Source organism: Dermacentor albipictus, chromosome 1 (genome assembly GCF_038994185.2).
Source record: "Dermacentor albipictus isolate Rhodes 1998 colony chromosome 1, USDA_Dalb.pri_finalv2, whole genome shotgun sequence".
Taxonomy (NCBI): Eukaryota; Metazoa; Arthropoda; class Arachnida; order Ixodida; family Ixodidae; genus Dermacentor; species Dermacentor albipictus.
The window spans coordinates 400,492,512-400,512,568 of record NC_091821.1 but is presented as its reverse complement, the minus strand read 5'-3'; the positions used below and the strand labels follow the sequence as shown (position 1 = coordinate 400,512,568).

At 47.0% G+C, this 20,057-nt stretch overlaps 1 protein-coding gene across 6 annotated transcripts; it reads right to left on the bottom strand.

The window, feature by feature from the left end:
• LOC135918740 (cryptochrome-1-like) lies at positions 1-18,355 on the bottom strand. Of its 6 annotated transcripts, none has more exons than XM_065452402.2 (10): positions 17,748-18,355; positions 17,514-17,622; positions 14,529-14,844; positions 14,375-14,463; positions 14,158-14,301; positions 13,896-13,940; positions 12,319-12,611; positions 10,356-10,561; positions 3,690-3,790; positions 1-234 (listed from the first exon to the last, which is right to left on the bottom strand). In XM_065452402.2, the coding sequence occupies exons 1-10, from the start codon at positions 17,978-17,980 to the stop codon at positions 196-198; spliced, it is 1,575 nt and encodes a 524-aa protein (XP_065308474.1). In that variant the 5' UTR covers positions 17,981-18,355; the 3' UTR covers positions 1-195. The 6 variants fall into 6 exon arrangements, with proteins under 6 accessions (XP_065308474.1, XP_065308472.1, XP_065308473.1 ...); XM_065452400.2 differs by having other exon boundaries at positions 1-231; positions 13,896-14,063; positions 17,748-18,350; XM_065452401.2 differs by having other exon boundaries at positions 13,896-14,030; positions 17,748-18,350.
• Positions 18,356-20,057: the final 1,702 nt, after the last annotated feature.

The window sequence follows — 20,057 nt, the reverse complement described above, 5'->3', positions numbered from 1 at the left end:
TTGGTACCTTGCGAGGCTGTTTTTTGTCACAAAGAATATGCTACACAAAGTCTTTGCATCAAATCCGGGTGTGATTCACATGTCCGAAGTAGAGAGCTTGGGCCAGCACATGTTTGGACCCATGCATATGAAGCCCAATTGGCAGCAGTGTGGCGAGTCAGAAGTTCAGGGAATGCTGTGCCAGGAAATGACCTTCTAGACCACACCTTCCATGGATTCCTCTTCATCTTCCTGCTGCATACAGCAACAACAAGATATGCAATTGAAGTGAAGTTGGTAATACTCATCTGCATATTTGTTTTGAGTGAAGTTTACTTGTGTCACCTGATAGTGGTTGTGCTCTGTACAGATGCAATGCAGAATGCACCTCCCCTTTTTTTTTTTAACAGATGTTGTTTGCATTATAAAAATGCTAATGGTGACTTTCCATGGTGGACAACTGCACGAAACCTTCAGTGAAAGATTGTGGCATAACACTTTTACTGTAGCCTAATATTAAATTTGCACAAATAAATGGCTACATTTATTGTTGTTGCCAACTTGAAAAAATTTCTGCTTGTTCTGAAAATTTCCACTCTAAGGTGGTCCAGACCGGATGCAAAGCACTGCAGTGACACTGGTTGGCAGCGTTGAGATGATGTGCAAGCATATGTACATGGATGTGTACAAGCATGTGCAAGCATGTATAAGTGTTAGTAGACTTCTTGGCCCTAAAGATAGGTTGGTACCTTGTCCTTGCCCACGATCATAGTGCTGTCGCATGGCACTATGTCAAGTCTGGCCAAGAACACTTTGGGCCATAAGTTTTTTCATGGACAGTAGCTCAGAAGCATGCCCCAACCAGAAGTGAATTTTCTTTTTATAATCTCATGCTTCAGCATGTGGCAGTCTCTACCACTGGGTGAGCGAGCTCTGCTGAAAAGCTAGCCTTTCAGTGTCATATAAATAATACAGATGCATATGCATGAAAGGAGACTTGGTCTTGCAGGGAAGCGAAAGCACTGCAAAGGGAAAGGGAGTAGCATGGTTTGGGGGGAAGTGAAGTTAGCTATGTATCAAAGCATTATACCACATTGCAAACACAATTTGTTGCCACAGTGTGCATCTGTGCAGATCCCAGCAAACTAGCAGGCGCATAGCGTTATGCTAAAATGTCCTCTTTTCAGGCCATGGTAACATTTGGCCACGTATTGGTAGTTTGTGCTATAATAATGTACATTGTATTATTAGTTCTCTTGTTTATTGTTAATCTTTCTCAGGATACGCTATTCATGCAAATACTGTACATTCTTTTTAATTTTATTTTTACTTAACCCACCTAACAGGGATAGTGTCAAAATTTTTAGCTCTGAGAACTTGTTCTGCACTGTGAGGTCTTGCAGGTATAAACCACACACACACACACACAGGCGTTGGTGCTCTGCTATTTGTCGCCACTATACACTAATAATCTCCTGCTCTGTAGCAAGCAACAGATTTTTGTACCAGTTATAACCTGCACAAGCACATTATTATTTATAAGACATTGTGTGCTGCATTGTTTCTGTTTGATTCCAACCACATTACACACCCTTGAGGTATCACGCAAGCGTAGACCGACAAGCGAGTCAGGTCCTTACAGCACAGCATAGTTTGAAGTCGAGTATAGGTCGTGTCATGGACACAAACCATCCTTATAGGCCAGTGCAGGCACTCTATGTGAGACTTTTCTGTAAGGCTGCACTTTAACATTGTCACTTTTTTGTGCTTACCACCTTTAGTTCACTACAGAGTTTGTTAATTTCAGCTAGGCAACTTCCTAGACTTTCCATGTACCATGCAGTGCTGCAACATCGTTCTGTGATGAGTTGCTACATCATGCATACGTGCCAACTCTCCATAATTTTCCATACAGTTTGCTAATTTCAGCTCAATTTACAAATTTTGATTAATATTACAAGGAATAAATTATGCTTGTGGAAACATTTCGCCCATCAGTCTCTGAACCTTCCATTGAGAGCCGTCTTACGGTGAAAGGACGGAACAGAAGTCTTCCCTCAAGCAAGTTTGTACAGACAAGTTCCTGCGGCAGGCGAAATAGCAACGGCAATCTTGCTGAAAAAGTTATTGTGATCTAAAAATAGTGTATTTTCTGTCAGTCACTGTTCTAGCAATATTATTGCTGCTTGTATGTGTGCTCCGTTCACAAAGGTGTGGCACAATTAATAAACTATGTATATTTATCCCACAAGAGCTGTGTAACCATGCTATTCTCCCCCTTCTCCCTTCTTTGTGTGGGATAGTTACTAATTTTAATGTTAACAGCTTCGTAGGTATGCATCTTGTTCAAATAAACAGTAGACGCGTTATTTCCACTCCAGTTAATTCGATCTCGACCAAAGATCTCAACTGGCGTTCATGCATTTCTATGGGCCCAACATTTGTTAATTCGATGCTAAAATTGACCTCCGCCGGATAATTCGAACTTGGCCACTCAGCATGCATGCACCTGACCCCAATGGTGACCTCAGTAGTGGCTCTTTTAGTGGCAGCGTCTGTTTCGGTGGAGCTTAAGGGACAGTGTATGTGTTGAAAACACGTCATCACCTGTTGAAAACGCTTATTTTCGGCCAGCCCTGGCAAGATTTTCAAGCAATAACCGTAACTCACAATGACTAACTACGGTATTTACCTGATTCGAACACGCGCGCATTCTATTTTTTAAAGTCTGATACGAAACCGTCACCGCCTCCACGGCGTTTGTATGCTTCTCCGCACAATATGAGCGTACTGCGGCAAAATTGACATTGAGACCGTGCGGCGAAGTTGACTTTAAGAAACCGGCCGTTATTGTGCAACACGTATTTTTCTAGCTAAAGAGTTGTGTGCGCGTTAGATTTTGTGGGGATGCGCGACCCTCGCGCCTCCCCTGATGTTTTTCCCGCATAGCGCGTCTCCTGTAATCCGGCTTCGCCGCGTGGCCTGCGTGATGCTCGCGGCGGTCGGAGTGGTACAAGCGTAGTGCGAGAGATGGCGCGAGTGTTGCGCTGCTAACGCCGCCGACAGGCGAGGTTACTTGGGCGCCGAAAGGAAGGCGCTTGCTCTCTTTGGGGGTTCGGGAAGCCAGCGGGACGGACGTGCCGTGCCGCGCGTGCGCCTACCCATGCTACTGCGAGACCGCCTCGCGTGGCCACCTTCGAACGCGCCACCGTTGGCGTGACCGAACACGCGAACGACCAGGCGTTGGGATCCAGCATGGGGCGAACATATTCGCTCGTTTTCCGGTCGCGGTGAGTCGGACTTCTAGATTTGTCGCGCGCCCATCGGCATGTTTTGTGGATAGCAACTCGGCTAGCAGGCATTGATCTATGAAAGGTGCAATAAATGCCCTTGTGATTGTTTGCACTACTGTGTTGTCGTTCCTTTGTCCCAAGAGCACGGAGGAGAACCCCACAATTTCTACTCTGTTTAGGAGCTTTCATGTAATTTTTACGTTAATTTTGTACCTTGCACACATAGAATTTTGGCGCACATTTGATTCGGGGGCATGTTAGGTTCTGAAAATTATTGCCAATTGAATCGGTGGTGGGTTTTGACATTTTTATGCGTATTGTTTAATTCGACCTGCGGTATAATTCGATCACCGGTCATACATTGGTTGGCCCATTTTAGATCAGTACAAAAAAGGACAAAATGTTGTGGCACAGTACCCTGGAGTTCTTGTTGGTCCTGAGCTTGCGATCATTGATAAAGTGGTTGTTCTGCTTGTTGCACTCTGTGGGGGAGGCTGATGGCAGGCTTGGGAACAGGCCTGCATGTACACCACATTAAGTTTCAACAGAATGCATACAAAAATGCACTCACCAGAAAACAAAAGCATGGTGCCTGAAAAGAAGAAGGGAAGCACATAGTCGCACAACAATATCTCGCCAAACTTGTCAATAAATTCAGGTGGTGCTCTGGCCATGTGTGGCAGACGTGTCAAGTTGCATAACAATGGATGTCAGAGGCTCATCCAAAAGTTTTCACGACATGGCCACTGACCATGGTCAGCGTCACATGACCACTCAGCTGTCGTGCTTGTGTAATCAAGCAAATGTACAATCAAGGCAGCAGAAACATTGTGTTCAAGGACTGCTTCATGAAAGCACTGAAGTTTGCCAAAGTTACGAGGCACATCGAGTATTTGTTTGACACAGTGGCACAACACCTCACACCACCACTCCTCCGGTGCAACTTTTTTTGTAGCAGCTGTCGGTGAGAGACCTCGCCAAAATCTGACGTCACACATTGCACTACTTTCCGAGTGCCTCCATGTTCTGACATGACCTTGGGCAAACCCTGCTTCTCTAACTGCTCCCCAGCTTCACACCGCTGGTGGCCGTAAGCTTCGGTGCACTATGTCATTGTACTCTTGTTTATTTAAGTACTTACAATTGTACCTGCAACACTTTGAAGGAACCTTGAGTGTCTAAAGGAACTGTCCAAGCCCTGTGCAAAGCCTCAATTTGCTATCACTTCCCATTTTCTTGTATAGCAATCATTCTCATAAATTTTTGGAACACTCTGGCGCTACGAGCTGCAACACTATGTGCAATTTGCAAACTTTATTAATCACTATTGGCTTTGAGGCTTTAACCAAAGCACTTTTATTACTTCTACTAGTATTTACATAAGATTTTCTCAAAATCTTGCAATTTTCCCCCTGATATCTTGTGTTGTGCTCACGTAGCAAGCATCTGAACATTGAGCTTCTCGACTTGAAAGTAGCAGGTATGTGATGGACGGCCGGCAGTACCTTGCCCTTAGTACATTATAAGTCGACATTGCTGTAATTTTGCATAACCATTGTCACACTTTTCAAACTCTGAATAGTGTTTCTCTTTATATCACTGACTCTGGAACACTGACTCTGAAGGAATACCGACTCTGAAAAGGTGCCATCATATGCACAAAATTTGCCGTAGATCATGCAGTAGAAGTGAACTGAATAGGCTAGTTGTTGTTCTTTGTTACATATCATAGTTAATGAAATTTTACAAATTCACCGATGATTACGATAATCCCTAATGTGAAATTCGAGTGCACCTCTGTACGTGTTCCTTTTTGAGATATGTTGGATGACATGGACAATCTGTCTCATGCGGCACATTGCAAATGGAGTGAAGTGTGGTGCTACTGCCTGGCTTGTCGGAAAAGCACAAGAGGCAGTGCGTCGGTGACTCATAGGCATGGTTCACAGCAACCTCTGCTCATGCAGCGCTTTGTTTCCATACAGATAACGCACTACTATGGTGCCACCTCGTAGTCATCGTTGCCACAAAGCCTGTCTTGCACAGAACTATGGTTTTCTTCTCATGCTTTTGCCATACCATCCTCCTCCTCTTTCCACCTCACGGTTCTGCTGCGCCCCCCCTCCTCCACTTTCTTCTTTGCGCTCTCTTCGTTATTGCCGTTTTTCATCTCCCGCTGCACTCCGTGTTCGCTTTCATCCTTCTCTGCGCTCATTCACTCAGTTGAGGGACAACACCGGTGCAAATGCTCGCTGCAGGAATGGGCACCTAAGAGCTGTGCTCTATAAAAAGTTATGGGGTTTCATGTTGCAAAATTGCACGGTGGGTCTTAGGTGCACTGCGCTGGGGGGGAGATTAATTTTGACCACTTGGGGTTCTTTAACGTGCACGCAAACCTAAGTACATGAGCGTTGCTCACCCCCGAACCCCATACTCTCACCTTTTTGCCTTCTTTTTTTCCACGCACTACTGTAAACTGGAACATTTTTCCATACTTTCACCTTTTTGCCCTCTTTTTTCCACGCACTACTGTAAACTGGAACGTTTTTCCACATGTCATTGTGGCCATCACCAACCCACATGCCTTCATTGATCCCGTAAGAGCTCACTACTCATCCTGAATGGCAATGTGTTTTCGTTTTTGTACACCCACCCCTTATGTAATAACCCCCACAGTGGGGCCTTTAGGGTAATAAAGTAAAAGTGTACCCGCTGTGGTTGCTTAGTGGCTATGGTGTTGGGCTGCTGAGCATGAGGTCGCGGGATCGAATCCCGGCCACAGCGGCTGTATTTCGATAGGGGTGAAATGCAAAAAACACCCATGTACTTAGATTTAGGTGCACGTTAAAGAACCCCAGGTGGTCAATATTTCTGGAGTCCTCCACTACGGCGTGCCTCATAATCAGAAAGTGGTTTTGGCACGTAAAACCCCATAATTTAATTTAATAAAGTAGAAGCGAAAGTTCTTGCATTTTAGCCCCATCAAACTGTGTCCTGTGCAGGTGGGAATCGAACATGTAACCTTGTACTGAGCAACAGAATGTCATAGCCACTGAGCCACTGCAATGAGTGGAATGATGTTAGGATGTTCTGGTTCAGGGCTTGCATGGAAGTAATGTTTTTCTAAAGAAAAACTTTTTTTGCCTGTGAATGATATGGTGCAAAAATACAAGAATTGCATGAGGTCAAAGTCCTAGCCTTTGCAGTACACAACGTTAGCATTGTATATATAAGATGTTACATTGCATAGGATGCAAATAAGCACAAATGTAGCATTGTCATTAAAGTTGTATGGCGTGTAATTATTCGCTTTGCTAAACCTTCATTTCTGAGAAGTTCCAACTTTTGCATTAGGTCTAGATTTTATTGCGATAGCAATTATATCGACATGTGCATTTCAGCTGTCGCCATGATGTTCTATATAAAGTCAAAGTGCGATAACGTCATGGCCGTGCACCATATGCTGTGGGTACGAGAGTAAGAAGTATGCGAGGGTCAGCCGAGGATGGTGGCTGGATCACGCGCGCACAAGAGAGGAAGGCTGGAAGGAAGCACGTCGTTTTTCCATTGCGTGCAAGGCACCTGGAAGGAGGGGGGCTTCTACTACATACAGTGCAGCTAAGTGCGGCTGCCTGGGCCCTATCTTGTAAGCGATCTGCGATGGATACAGAGTCTAGGTTCACCGAGGGCTGATAGCTTCATGTGCGCTCTGTTCTCGCTGCCTGGTTAGCATTGAAATGAGAGGCAGCACGAAGGCCAATTTGCTCGCTGCCACTCTTCCTCACGCCAGCGTTTTGATAGCAACTGTCAGCGGTCATCGAATAAGCCTGTGCGTGCATAATGCTATGCTTGTTAAGTTAATTAGTAAGCTCATGTTTACAAGTTTATACAGTCGATAGAACTGCCATCCTTACTTCGCACAGCTGTCTAATAATTTGCTATCGCAATTGGGCAAAACTTTTGTACAGAACTGCGAGCCTTTTTTTTTTTTCTCATTTCGTTTGTTTAGGGAGGCCGGTGTCATTTTGACACCTTCTGCCATGTGCTGACCGATGTCCACAGTTTACTGACTGCCTTACCAGTGCGAGTAGAAGTCGGGAAGGGGAACTTACGTCGTAGAACCCTTCTTTGTGCTAGTTGTGTCACAGTATCTCAGTTACGTATTTCTTCATTTTGATAAGACCTCTGCCACCTTCAGACTAAAAAAGAAGTAAAGCACTCTTATTAACTGCTACAAAGCAGTAATTTAATCTATAAACAGCCCGCCCATTATCTGAGAAATCATAGCCTTAAAGAAAGAAAAAAGAAGCTGTGCACATGAGAAAAGTACAAAAGCAAGGTTAGTGAATAAAAAAAATAGTCTTGACAAATAGCAATCAAAGGCATGGGTGACCTGATAGTGCTATTGTATTAAATTCGCCTACTGCCCCTAATTTAATCAATTCAGCTTAATGGTAACAATATATCTTAAAATCACACCTTGTTCCACGGCACTAAATATGAAAAGGCCCGAGACCACCAGCAGCGCTGCAACCTCTGATCAGCCGTGGCACGCAGTTTGTTTTATGTTACTCACCAAAAAAGAAAATTTGCATTCAGCAGGTTAGTTGAATGATTTGCTCTAGTCGAAGTCATTGCGATAGCCATGCTGCTGCTCACTGCATGTCTTATCGCTATGCTGAATGTATCCATTGCGACATAGTAGAACTCACAAACAGTTTTCATATTTTAAAGTGAAGCTTTCATTACCTTCCTGGGGCTTGGCGTGTCATGTCTAGTCGAGTAAACTAGGCCAATCCTGGATACTGTATAATCAAAGGTCACGGCTTAATTGTTTGGCCAATTCTGACACCAGTGCACAATGCGTGTCCTTGCAAGGAGTGTGACGTAGTAGTTCTGCGGAAACCCGCAAGGTGGAGAGAAGTAATGAATAAAGGGAAAATGAGACATCCACCTGTTCGTAGCAATTGCTACAAAGGAAACCCATACGGGTTCCTCGAAAGAAAAGCCTCATAGTTGAAGAAAAATTCGTTCTGGTCCGGGACCCTTCTTTCGAGGAACCCGTATGGGTTTCCTTTGTAGCAATTGCTACGAACAGGTGGATGTCTCATTTTCCCTTTATTCATTGCAAGGAGTGTAATGTGGTTTGTCGTTTGTAATGTGGGGTGGGCCTGGAGGCAGTGCAATGAAAGGCCTGGGTGGCCTGATAATGCTATCACATTAATTTTGTTCGGGTGTAGCATGAGGACCTAGCTTCTTTGTCTCTTTCTCCAAGTTTGGTGTTGGTGTCTTGCTAAGTAGGCATAGTGGGAGTGGGTATCTCACAGAGCTGAGGCATGGAAAAGTTTGTAGCATAAACACCCTAATTGCATAGTGGCACTGGTTATAAATCACAAATGGTATTCGTATAGTGAACTGAGGCTCTAAAAAGCATTTATTAATGTTTTGATGAAGAGGTGCAATTGCTGTCTTTGCAAGAGGTGCAGATGCTTTAATTGTGCGCTACTTCAAGCCAGGCGCTCAGCATGACTTTGTGAGCCAGTGCTGGTGGCACATGGCAAAATTAAAAGCAACGCTGCAAGCTACAAGCATTGCTGGTGGGTCCTGTAGCCAGACTCGTGTAGAACTCCACCTAGTGCTCCAAAGTCAGAAGAGCAGTGACCGCACCTACCTCTCAATTTCTACTTCTTTAGAGCAGTGAAAGTTATACAGCGGCCACAATGCATGTCACGACTCCAGATCTGTTTGCGTGTGTAGTGGCTTCTAAACTTTTGACAAAGACAATAAATGTGGCGTCGAGCTTGCTGTTTTCAAAATGGGAAATGCCGCGTAGCTCGTGACTCATCTGAAACCACATAGGGCTTGCTCGGGCCCTTAGGCAGCCAGCATCAGGCTTGACACTAACAGTCTTGAAGCAGAGTGGTGAAAGTCGATCAGGTCATATATGGCATTTGCGATACATGAGCACTGCTGCCATCTTTGGTTGCTACCCAAACAATTTCTATTTTGTGTGAAGGGACATCAATTTAACATGGCCATGAAACACCGAACACATCCTTACAGCCAGTTTCATGCATACAAATCAACTGCAGTACAGTATCATTCATTTGGCTGTTAAATATAGCACACAGCAGCATTAACAGATCAAGATAGTAGGACTGAAATGCTTTGTGCGAAGCAGCTGCAGTATGCAGCTGCCAAAAAGGGATTGGCAGTCTCTCGCTGTGGGCAGTATTCACTCAAAGAGCAGAGAGTACACTTTATTTACAGACATTCTTACAGCTGTCTGTGTATTTATCTCAGCAATAAGAAAAAAATATATAAAAATATTTTATCTATGAGTTGGCAGTAGACTAGAAGGGATAAGTATGCAATTATATATTTGTTAGAGTGCCATCATCAAGGGCTTGATACGGAGTAATAACAAATATAATCAAGTATGTGACAGAAGAAATTACATGGAGTTGAAAAAAATATCTGTCTGTGGATTGCAGTTTACGGAATATGTAACACCAAATTGACATGCACAGCTGTGCTAGTGGCACCTTTTTGAGATGGTTACGTTCGATGGTGCAAACGCATTAGCAGCAATAATCGATAGCATACTGTTGTCCTGTGCTGTGAACAGTAGTGATTATGTGCATGTGGCCTATTTCTCTCTGGATATATTTCCTTATCTTTCTATGAGCCCCTCCTTCTCCCCTCTATGTTAAGTAGCAAACTGGATTTTTTGCTAGTTAGCCTCCCTGGCCTTTCATATCTGTCTCATTTTTCTTTTCTTTTTTTTTACCCCATCTGCAAGAACAACATTGTCGGAAAATGAGTTTCAGGCATTGTGGTTGAAGAAAGGTTTACAAGATGGTGCTGCCACAGCTGCCATACATGTCTCTGGCATTCCATAAGTGCACTTACAGGCAGGCTCAAAATTGTATATGTAAACTCGTTCAGTGTTTCATGAGCATGCAAACTTTACACAGCTGCACAAAAAATAAAATTAAATTATCATATTAAGCCTGAGATAGCAGCACTCAGTAGACATTCAGAGCCCATCTCATGGCGAGGTTTCGCAAAAGGTGGTTGTACCTGGTGCCTTGACACACTGCGTGAGCTGCTGGTAGACCTGTTGGATACGCTGCAGGTTGATGTGTGAGGCAACCTGGTGGTTGACCATGGGCAGTGGGTAGTCACGACCCACGACGCATCGTGCGGCCACCTGCACCGACTCCGGCGCAGTCCAAGGCTCGTGGATGTAGTTGTTGGGGAAGTGCTTCAATACTGGCACATACTTCCTGCGTATAGCAATTTGTTGGTCAATCTGAAAGTGGCTGTAGGCCACGTTATCCAATCCAGGGAAGCGACAGCTGTATGTGCAAATGCTTGACGCAGAAGTATTGAAATTTGAGCAGAATTTTGAGAAAGCTACAATACTTCTCATAAGTTTCTGTAGCAGTATTTGCATAGAATGGACCTCCATGCTTAGTGTAATTTAATTTTCCACATTATGCAATGTGGCAGCCTAGGCAAATAAAAAAATTACGGCAGAACTCGTCTCACGATGACTGTCGATAATAATGTGAATAGCATGCAAGCAATGCTCACTGGCGGTATTCCTGAAGTCACTTTTATTGAACACGTGTAGTGGTAAATGTGAGACTTTCATGTTTCATTGCTTCTACTATATGCCAAGTGCTCGGTTATCGTGCCACTTTGCTATGCCACTTGCTTGCCAAGGTTGCCCGTGAGCATGGCGGCATGATGAGAAACATTTGACGTCGGCGTCATGACAATGGAATATCGAAGAATGAATGATATCAGTGGAATGACAAATATAATATAATGATGATGACATGACAACAACAATATGCTCATAACAATATTATGCGATGGTATAACGACAACAGCATGACAACGACATGGCGACAATATAGCGACAATGGCAGGATGACAACAGTATGATGGCAACTGGATCAAAGAGTCGGAATGACAACAATGGCACAACCATACTGGCACGATGACAATGGTATGAAAATGGATGCATGAAAAAGTCCGTCTGATGACAACACAATGACGACGATGGCATGAAAACGGTGGCATTATCACAATTGCAATAGAATTACGAACAAGGAATGACATCGATGGATTGATGAAGGTAGTGTGACAATGTGATGACAACAATGGGACGATGTTACTGAAGTAATGACTATATGGTGAAACAACAGTGTGACAATGGTATGACGACAATGGCATGATGAAGATGGTCTAACAACGGATGCATGATAGCGACTGTCTCATGATGATGGCATGACAAGGGCAGCATAATCATGATTGAATGATGACAGTATAATTAAAGTAGAATGACGTCGATGGAATGATGAAGGTGGCATGACGACGATGGCACGACGCCAATTAGATGGTGTTGCTGAAGTGTAGACAGTGACAAAACAACAGCATGACGACTGCGGCATGATGACAACTGTGTGATTACGGTGATGACGATGGCATGATGATGATGGCATGACGAGAGTCAGATGACAAAGCTGCAATGAAGACAATCCAACAACCAAGATGGCATCTCTACCAGGATCACATATGTAGTGGCCCAAGCTGTTAGACAACTTGGACCACTGGGTCAACGTAACGGGATGGATGGATGGATGACATGACGATAACAATATGCCGATAACAATAATATGCAATGGTATAACGACAACAGCATGACAACAACGACATGACGACAATATGGCAACAATGGCAGGATGACGACGTTATGACAACTGGATCAAGGAGTTGGAATGACAATCATGGATATCCCTAGGATACCAGGACATGGATATCCCTAGGATATCCATGTCCTGGTAGTGGATGTCCATAGAATATCCATAGAATGTCATTGTTGTCAGTGGGGGTTCCCTGTCAAACCAAATACGTGAAACAGTAGTATTGTACCTTGTCGGCGCCTCACCGTGCATCATGCATGTAGCCTAACTGCACCTGTCGTGCACGATGAAATAAGAGTATACGAGTACATGAGCACAGGCGTGCTTACCGAATGTAGTCTCCTGAAGGGTCAGCCTTGCGTCCAAATCGCACGGGGCAGTATACGTGGAAGAACTGTTGGAAGAAGGACGAGCAGGAGAGCCACATCCAGGAGCCCGCGTTGACACTCCAGTCGGCGTCCAGGAGCAGCTCATCGAAGACCTTCATGCCCTCCTCCCAGGAAAGCCAGAGGTCGCCACGTGTCAGGAAGCAGGCGACTGCGTGCCTCGCCACGTGGTGGATCCAGCCCTCTTCGCGTAGCTGTCGCATGATGGCGTCAATCCACGGGTAGCCTGTCTGGCCCTGTGCATGTGGAACAAAAAAGGAATGTGCATGTGAACGGAACAGAACTGCTGTTCCTTCACGCCACCACTCTGGGCACTAATAGAAGTCTGCAGCGGGAACTCCCAGCAACAAAATGTGCAAGGAAAGGACATAGTCGAAACACGTTAATGTTAAAAGGGTCCTAAGCCACCCTTCAGGCTTGGTGAAAATACGAGTACGTAGTCAGTGGATAGCATACAGGGACATGAATATTTGGCTGCGCGTGTTCAAAAAAAGATTTTGCACTCACCGCTGCACTGTTCTGGCTCAAATTTTGCAGAACAATCGCATTTTGTTGTCTACTTCGTTTAGTATAACACTTGGCACTATTATTCGCCAGTTTTTTAAGACAGAAATGAGAAACTTTTCCCCTATGGGAAAAATGCCGTCTGAAAAGCCGGCCCTGACACAGACTTGTGAAGCCTCCTGCCGGCAGCAACAGGAAGGAGCTGCGTTGCAGACGAAACAGCATCTTGAAATCGGCCGTTTACGCGACAGCAGCTCCTTCCAACCGCTGCCGGCAGGCGGCGACACAAGTATGTGCCAGGGCCGGCTTCTCAGACGCCATATTTCCCATAGGCGAAAACAGCTCATTTTTTGTCTTAAAAAAACAGGCCACTAATCGTGAGTCTATCGCAAGAGTGTATCGCACTCTTAAAATGGTTGCACCCTTTGGGGTGTATATTTGTCCCACAGCGATAATCGTCATCTGCCTCGCTTGCGTTTCCTTTCCTGAAAACTCGGCGCTCGCTACTTTCCTGTCAAGAATGCTGCGTCACACTGATAACGCGCATGCCGTTCATGACTGGGAAGTACCGGGCTCGCAGCGTTAAAAAAAAGGAAACGCGGGCAACACGGATGACGATTATCGTTGTGGGACAAGATACGCCCCAAGGGGTGTAAATTTTTCTAGGAGTGTGTTGTGTGGCAAATATACACCCCAAAGGGTGTAAACGTTTTTAAAGTGTATAATAGTCATCTGCCTTGCTTGCGTTTCCTTTATTGATAACACCGCGCCCGCTACTTTCCTGTCGGGAATGCTATGTCATGCTAATAACGCGCATACCGTTCGTTACTGGGAAGTACCGGGCTCGCAGCGTTAAAGAAAGAAAGGAAATGCGGGCAAGACAGACGCATTTCTCCACTTCGATAAACAGTGGTTCAGGGCCCCTTCAAACTGTCGTGTTTCGACCATCGATCCTTTTGTTCACACTATCGTCATCAGTGCATATTCGCTTGTACAGATGCCGCCGCGAGACTTACGTTGGCCCACTTGGCGAGTGCTTCGGCATTGACGTCCCAGGGTATCTGCACACACATAGGGTTGTTGTGCATGCGGTCGAAGTTTGGATTGCGCGTGGCCGCGCAGTAGAAGAACTCGCGCCACAGCAGCTGGCCCTGAAGCGACAGCGGCGGGTTCGAGTTCCTTATCTGCACGCAAACGTGCATAGTGCTCTGCCAAAGGGGCCGTTCGCCAGCTCGGGACACTGGAGAGTCAGCTCGTGAGGCACTGTTTCGGACTTACCTTTCGGTAGAGGTCCGCCAGCTGGTGGTAGAAGAGGCGGGCCGACAGGCAGCCGAACCTCAGGTACGGACTCAGGCCTGTCTGACTGGCCAGCAGTGCTTTGGGAGTCATCCTTGGGCTGCCGAAGCTCGCCACCCACGCCTGCTGCAGCGCGGGTCATTAATGAACCAAGGGTTCCCATTGGGACGGTAGGGGCAGCGTTGGAAGAGTGGCGTACCTTGCGTTCCATGTGTCGCTCTAGCCGCGCTAATGCTTCCGTTTCACCTCCGGGCCACACGGCTGCCTTGAGATTGTCCATGTCAAAACCTGCATAAAGACGGCACGTTGTGTAGCAGCCGGCCGCGGCGCCAAGAGGGCAGTCTCTGGCTTGCCTAGCTCGGCGAGCGTGGGCACGGCGAAGCGTTCGTCGTGATCCTCGTCAATGGGCGTCCGCGGCAGGGTCTCGGGCGCCGGCAGGGGCTGCGCCGGCGGCTCCATGTCCACCACGACGCCCTGGAACTGGCGGTACGTGAGCGGCGTCCTGCCCCCGTGCCGCTCCAGGATGCGCTCCAGCGGGTACAGTGTGTGCGACGGTTCGCACACCACGCTTACGCCCATCTCGTGTGCCAGCGCCGTGATCTTCTGGTCGCGAATCGCGCCGTACGGCTCCGGATCTTGCTCGAACGTCAGGTGAGTCACGCGCCATTCCTGCATGTCAGTTGAGTGCGCGCCGGTCATACCCGCCTTCCGTCCGTGCGAGCAGGGGCTTTGGAAGCGTAAAGAAGGGGGAGGGGCTCTAGCCCTGATAGCCTGATCCCCCTCCACTCTAATATAATAAATTAAGTCTGAGTTTCGAATTACCAAGGAGGTATGCATGGGCAAAATAAGCCCCAGCTCCTGCAACCCCTTCAATGTACACTTCCGGACCCCCTGCGTTCAAACTTGGATCAGTAAGTACGAGGTTAGTGTATAGAGTGCATATATGGCACAGGGTATATATTTAATTAGATTTTTTACATATATTTAAGGGCGATCTGCATTTAATGATGTGCTCTAACTAATGAAGCATCAGTAATCAGATTGGGGCGCTCATCAGGTTACAAGAAGCAACGTATCCGTACGTTGTAACTTGTACCCGCGTACTTGCCGGCGTCAGTGTGCCTATCCTTGAGGCTCAATGCTTGTGTGAGACATAACTTTTCATATTGCCCAGAGCTTAAGGAGATTTTAAACGTTCTACACAGCTATACGCTGACGTCGGTGTTACTGCAACGACACATGGTCATTCCGGAGGGAGGCGTCCCGCCCTCTAAACTTTCTTGGTGGTGCCGAGCTAGCTAGTGAGTTAATGTGGACTAGATGGTCACCTTCGCTCGCTGTAGGCTGGACGTGGTTTTGAAATGACAAAGTAAAGGGATCCAACCTTCTTGACTGGTCTACCTGACTCCTGCTTGTACTCGGTTCGCCCATCGTCGCTGTTCAGTGTCCCGCGAGCTTTTCCGAAGCGACTGATCTTTTTCGATCAGTCATTTTATTTCGTCATCTTGAGCCGATAGAGGAGCGGCAGGTAAAAGCTGCGGCAGCTTGACGAACCCGCTGCCCCGATTACAAAGGAGCCAAAGCAGCACAGACATAGAGATCACATGGTTAAAGTACAAGGCTCTCTCCCCGATTTCAAAAAGATTTCAACGAGTAATTTTTTCTATTCATATTTTTATAGGCGTTCAAAAGCATTTCGCACTTCATAGTCGGTTAACGAATTCAATCATGCAGGTGTCATGAATTATGTCCATTCATCACTTTTCAAGTGATCTGCTCTATAGCGCTAGGACGCCCGAGTCCGACACCTTCTTCTTGTACGAAACGTTCTGCACTTAAACAAAATGAATGAATGAATGAATGATGTTTGCTGGGGCCCGTGGCCGGGCTAGTTGGCTTGGATTCATGGTAGACACGGATCAGCGCGATACGACAGGGACCAAGAATGAGAATACATACAGCGCTAACTTTCAGCTAAATGTTTTATTCGATCGCACCTGTTTCTTATACAATGTCAGGGGATCGAAAATACTCTTGTATACAAAGACACGACTATTCTAAGCAGGGCCCGAGGCAGAATGACACGTGAGATAATTGAAGCTCACGAAATCTACGAAATGAAATAAAGATGTGTGAGCTTTCCATCTTTGGCCTTATCTGAGAAAGGTATCCAGAATCATCGCGTTAAGCATGACCAGGAGCGATGTGATTACAGTGACGAGACGTGTGGGTTCAGTACTGTATCTTTATATGTTTGTCTCCTTGGTTTTATTTTCGATCCCTTGACATTCTATAAATACACGTGCGATCGAATAAAACATTTAGTTAAAAGTTATCGCTGTGCATGTGTCTTCTCATTCTTGGTCCCTATCGTATCGCGCTGCTCCGTGTCTACCGTGAAATAAATTATGAACAAGATATCTGGAGGCCAGGTTTTGGACCACACAATGGTCCTTTACCATGTGCCGGAACGCGCTGTTCAGATGCTCTCCGACTGAAATTCCTCGCGCGTTTGTGCTAGAAGATGCGGTCTTTGTGCCTGCGCAGTACTGCTACGTCAGATTGCTGGACGAAGTTGCGTAAAGGCTGGAGTGTGATTTAAAAACATGCGTTTCATTGCTTCCGCTCCGTTCGGAACACTCGGCCCATGCAATATAGAATGACGTGTGACCTGAACATGACGTGGCTGAGCTGGACGTAGCTGGACCGCGGCATAAGATGTGACACTGTCTTAATTAGTAGTTCGCGAATTAAAAAGTTATCACTGCCTCGCAGCCACCGCTGTGCTTCCGGCAGATGGCGTGGATGTCTAGCTCTACACGACAGCTTTAGCAAATTTTATCGATCCGAACGTCAGTAAAGGTACGGCAGTGGTGGTCAGATGCAAACAATGTGTAGTCGTCCATGCCGAGTCTATCTATCTATCTATCTATCTATCTATCTATCTATCTATCTATCTATCTATCTATCTATCTATCTATCTATCTATCTATCTATCTATCTATCTATCTAATCATTATTAACCTCGCAAATATGCGAAAGCAGCATAGTACCGATTGAATAATTTAGAATAAAAAGGCGAGCATAAAGTCATCAAGTGGAAAGTGTCACGAAACTTTAATACGTTTCTGCGATGCCCGAACGTGCACGGTTCTTCCGTCTGCTAGACGCCTCGGCCGCAACGTATCGCTATGTCCCACTCGGATACTGAAGGCGCAGGTAATGTCAGTAAGTATCAATCGGTGGGCGCCTAACAATATCAGTTGTTGGGCGCACGAGCGTAGCCTTATTCTTCGAATTAAAGCCCCTCGGTCGGCGAGAAATAAAGGAGCCTGTACCTTGAACAGCTTGGGGAACACGTCGGCCGGCTGTCCGCGGATAACAAACAGGCGTGAGTTGAGCTTCCGCAGCCGTGCGTCCAGATCCTCGAGGCTCTGCAGGAGGAACCTGCGCAACGAACCGCGTGCACGTCCCGTCGTCATAATCGCGTCGCTTTCTGGCTCGGCGTTGGACGCTCCATCGCCAGCAGGCCATGGCAGCACTCGTAGCGCTGGTAGAGCAGTGCCACTCACCTCCACTTGTTGACGCCGGCATTGGATGATCCTGCGAACCACGGATCCAGAATGTACACGCACCGGCACGTGCGCGCCCCCTGAAGACCCATCCTGAGCGCGGGCTGGTCGTGTAACCGCAGTCCCTTGCGGAACCAGTGCACCACGTGTCGGTCGCCGTTGTTGCCGCCACCGCCCACGGACGTCACCTGTTGCTGATGGTGCGGCGCCGGAGCATGCGACATGGCGGCCATCACGACGGACGCCTTGCTGGATCCCGGCAGCTGGTCGCCCTGCCCATGGGCCGGCTTGCGGTGTCTGAACCGAGGTCTAGATCCCAGTGCTGCTGCTGTTGCGACGCGCAGGCAGACGCGCTCAACCGGTGCTCGAGGTCGCGGCGAAACAGTGACGCGGCGCTGCGCCGGGCGACATCATGTTGAGGCGGCTGAACGGCGGAAGAGCGACACAACGATCGTACGACGCGCTAACGGCATAGCACGACGTCTTCAACGTGACCCGACGCCGAGGTCGGTCCCCATTGGAGGACGGCGGCGACGTCACGTGAAGGGCCTCGCGGACGGTCACGTTGCGCGCGCCGTGCGCTGCGGCGCGTTGCTGCGTCCCCTTCCCCGCCAACCAACCCAGTCGGCGCAGTGGCGGCCTCTCGCCAGCCCTCCTCGGAGTTTTGGGTTGCGTAACGGCTCCGATCGGAATGCAGGCTTGGCTCCAGCCTAATCGATACAAGCGGCAATGTAACGGCGACATTACGACGTCGCTCGTCCGCGTGCAGCGTGAGCTTCGCGCTGCGTGTCGAAGCTGGCACCGAAGCCTGCACGCAATGTGCCGAAATCTTTGCCTCTGCCGCTCGCTCGCTCTCTCTCTCTGTCTCCTCTCCCGGCATTATTCCGTCCCGCACTTTGTTTCGCCTCCGTAACGAAATCTGAATAGGGTCTCGGTCTAGTCGGCGGTGAAAGCAGCCAAACTTCACGCGACTGAGAAAGAGGAAAAGAGAAAGAGAGAGAAAAAAGTGTTTCGCCTGAGGTGACATGTAGTAAACAACCATGTGTCACGGAGTGCTGATTGTTGCTTAGCCTTGCAGGTGTTTAGCTGTGAGCGTGACAGAAAATTGCGCAGACGTATTTTTCAATTTTCAATGTTTAATATCTTCTTTGACTGTGCGCCTGTTTCTCCAAGGAGTACTAACATCTTTCGCTGTAATGTGTTATGGAGAGGCAAAAATACGCAATATTTCATTCATGACAAATTCTAGCACTGCGTTTCCTATAGTTTTGTTTGTTTACACCGCTCGTTTTCTTTTCCTCTTCTTTTTCTACGTTTACCATGGTCGCACCAAAGCTAGTAGTATATTTATAATTCTTATATACCCTAATAAAATGCTGAGTACGTTCTTAAAGAATAACGGGCAAACCATTTTTGCAGTGATGTAATGAATTACGCAGCTTGACCTCAACTTTCTTCCCCAACTCCCTTGAAAAGCCTTCACTCAGCCCATTGTTTCAGTACCAACTAAGGGCCGTCCAGAGGGCCCATGATGTCGCTGAAAGGCTTGGCCTGACAGTTAACGTGGGAGCGGCCTGCCTTATTGGCTTAAGAAGTCGAGCCTCCGGACCTCATTACAATAAAAGTTTTCACACACACACACACACACACACACACACACACACACACACACACACACACACACACACACACACACACACACACACACACACACACACACACACACACACACACACACACACACACACACACACACACACACACACACACACACACACACACACACACACACACACACACACACACACACACACACACACACACACACACACACACACACACACACACAAACGCGCGCGCGCGCGCGCGTGCCAAGGTGATGTTGCCAAAAAACGTATATAGCCTACTCATTAGCCACTGAGAGCACCCGGAATGCATACTTTCAAAGTTATTTTTCGAAGCGAGATCCGGATGCCTTGTTATGCGTAGTTATAAAGCGAAATACATCAAGGAATAATAATCAGGTGCTTGCTGCGGTGAAACTAGAAAAACTACGAAATGTTTTATTACAATGTACAGATATCTACCCAGTTGTCGGTTTAGGCTCCGCTGGCCTCCTTGAAGCCCCTCCCCTGATTTCAGCGTTAGCAGGGACGAAGTAAATATGTCCGCAGTAGAGATTACACGAAGTCAGTTTCAAGCTAGCCCGGGAGCAGACTTCAAACTTGAGCGGACTTCGACGCAGCCAAGTCGTTCCCAAGTCGTCCGCAAGATCAAGCACGATTTACGACGCGCCGCGAAGCTGTCTTG

Coding starts and splice junctions, on each gene's coding strand:
- LOC135918740 (XM_065452398.2), bottom strand. CDS start 17,980: ATGGCCGCCATGTCGCATGCTCCGGCGCCGCACCATCAGCAACAGGTG. Junction 14,845..17,513: donor TGTTCCCCAAGCTGTTCAAG/GTACAGGCTCCT, acceptor ACTGACATGCAG/GAATGGCGCGTGACTCACCT. Junction 14,464..14,528: donor GCCCACGCTCGCCGAGCTAG/GCAAGCCAGAGA, acceptor GTCTTTATGCAG/GTTTTGACATGGACAATCTC.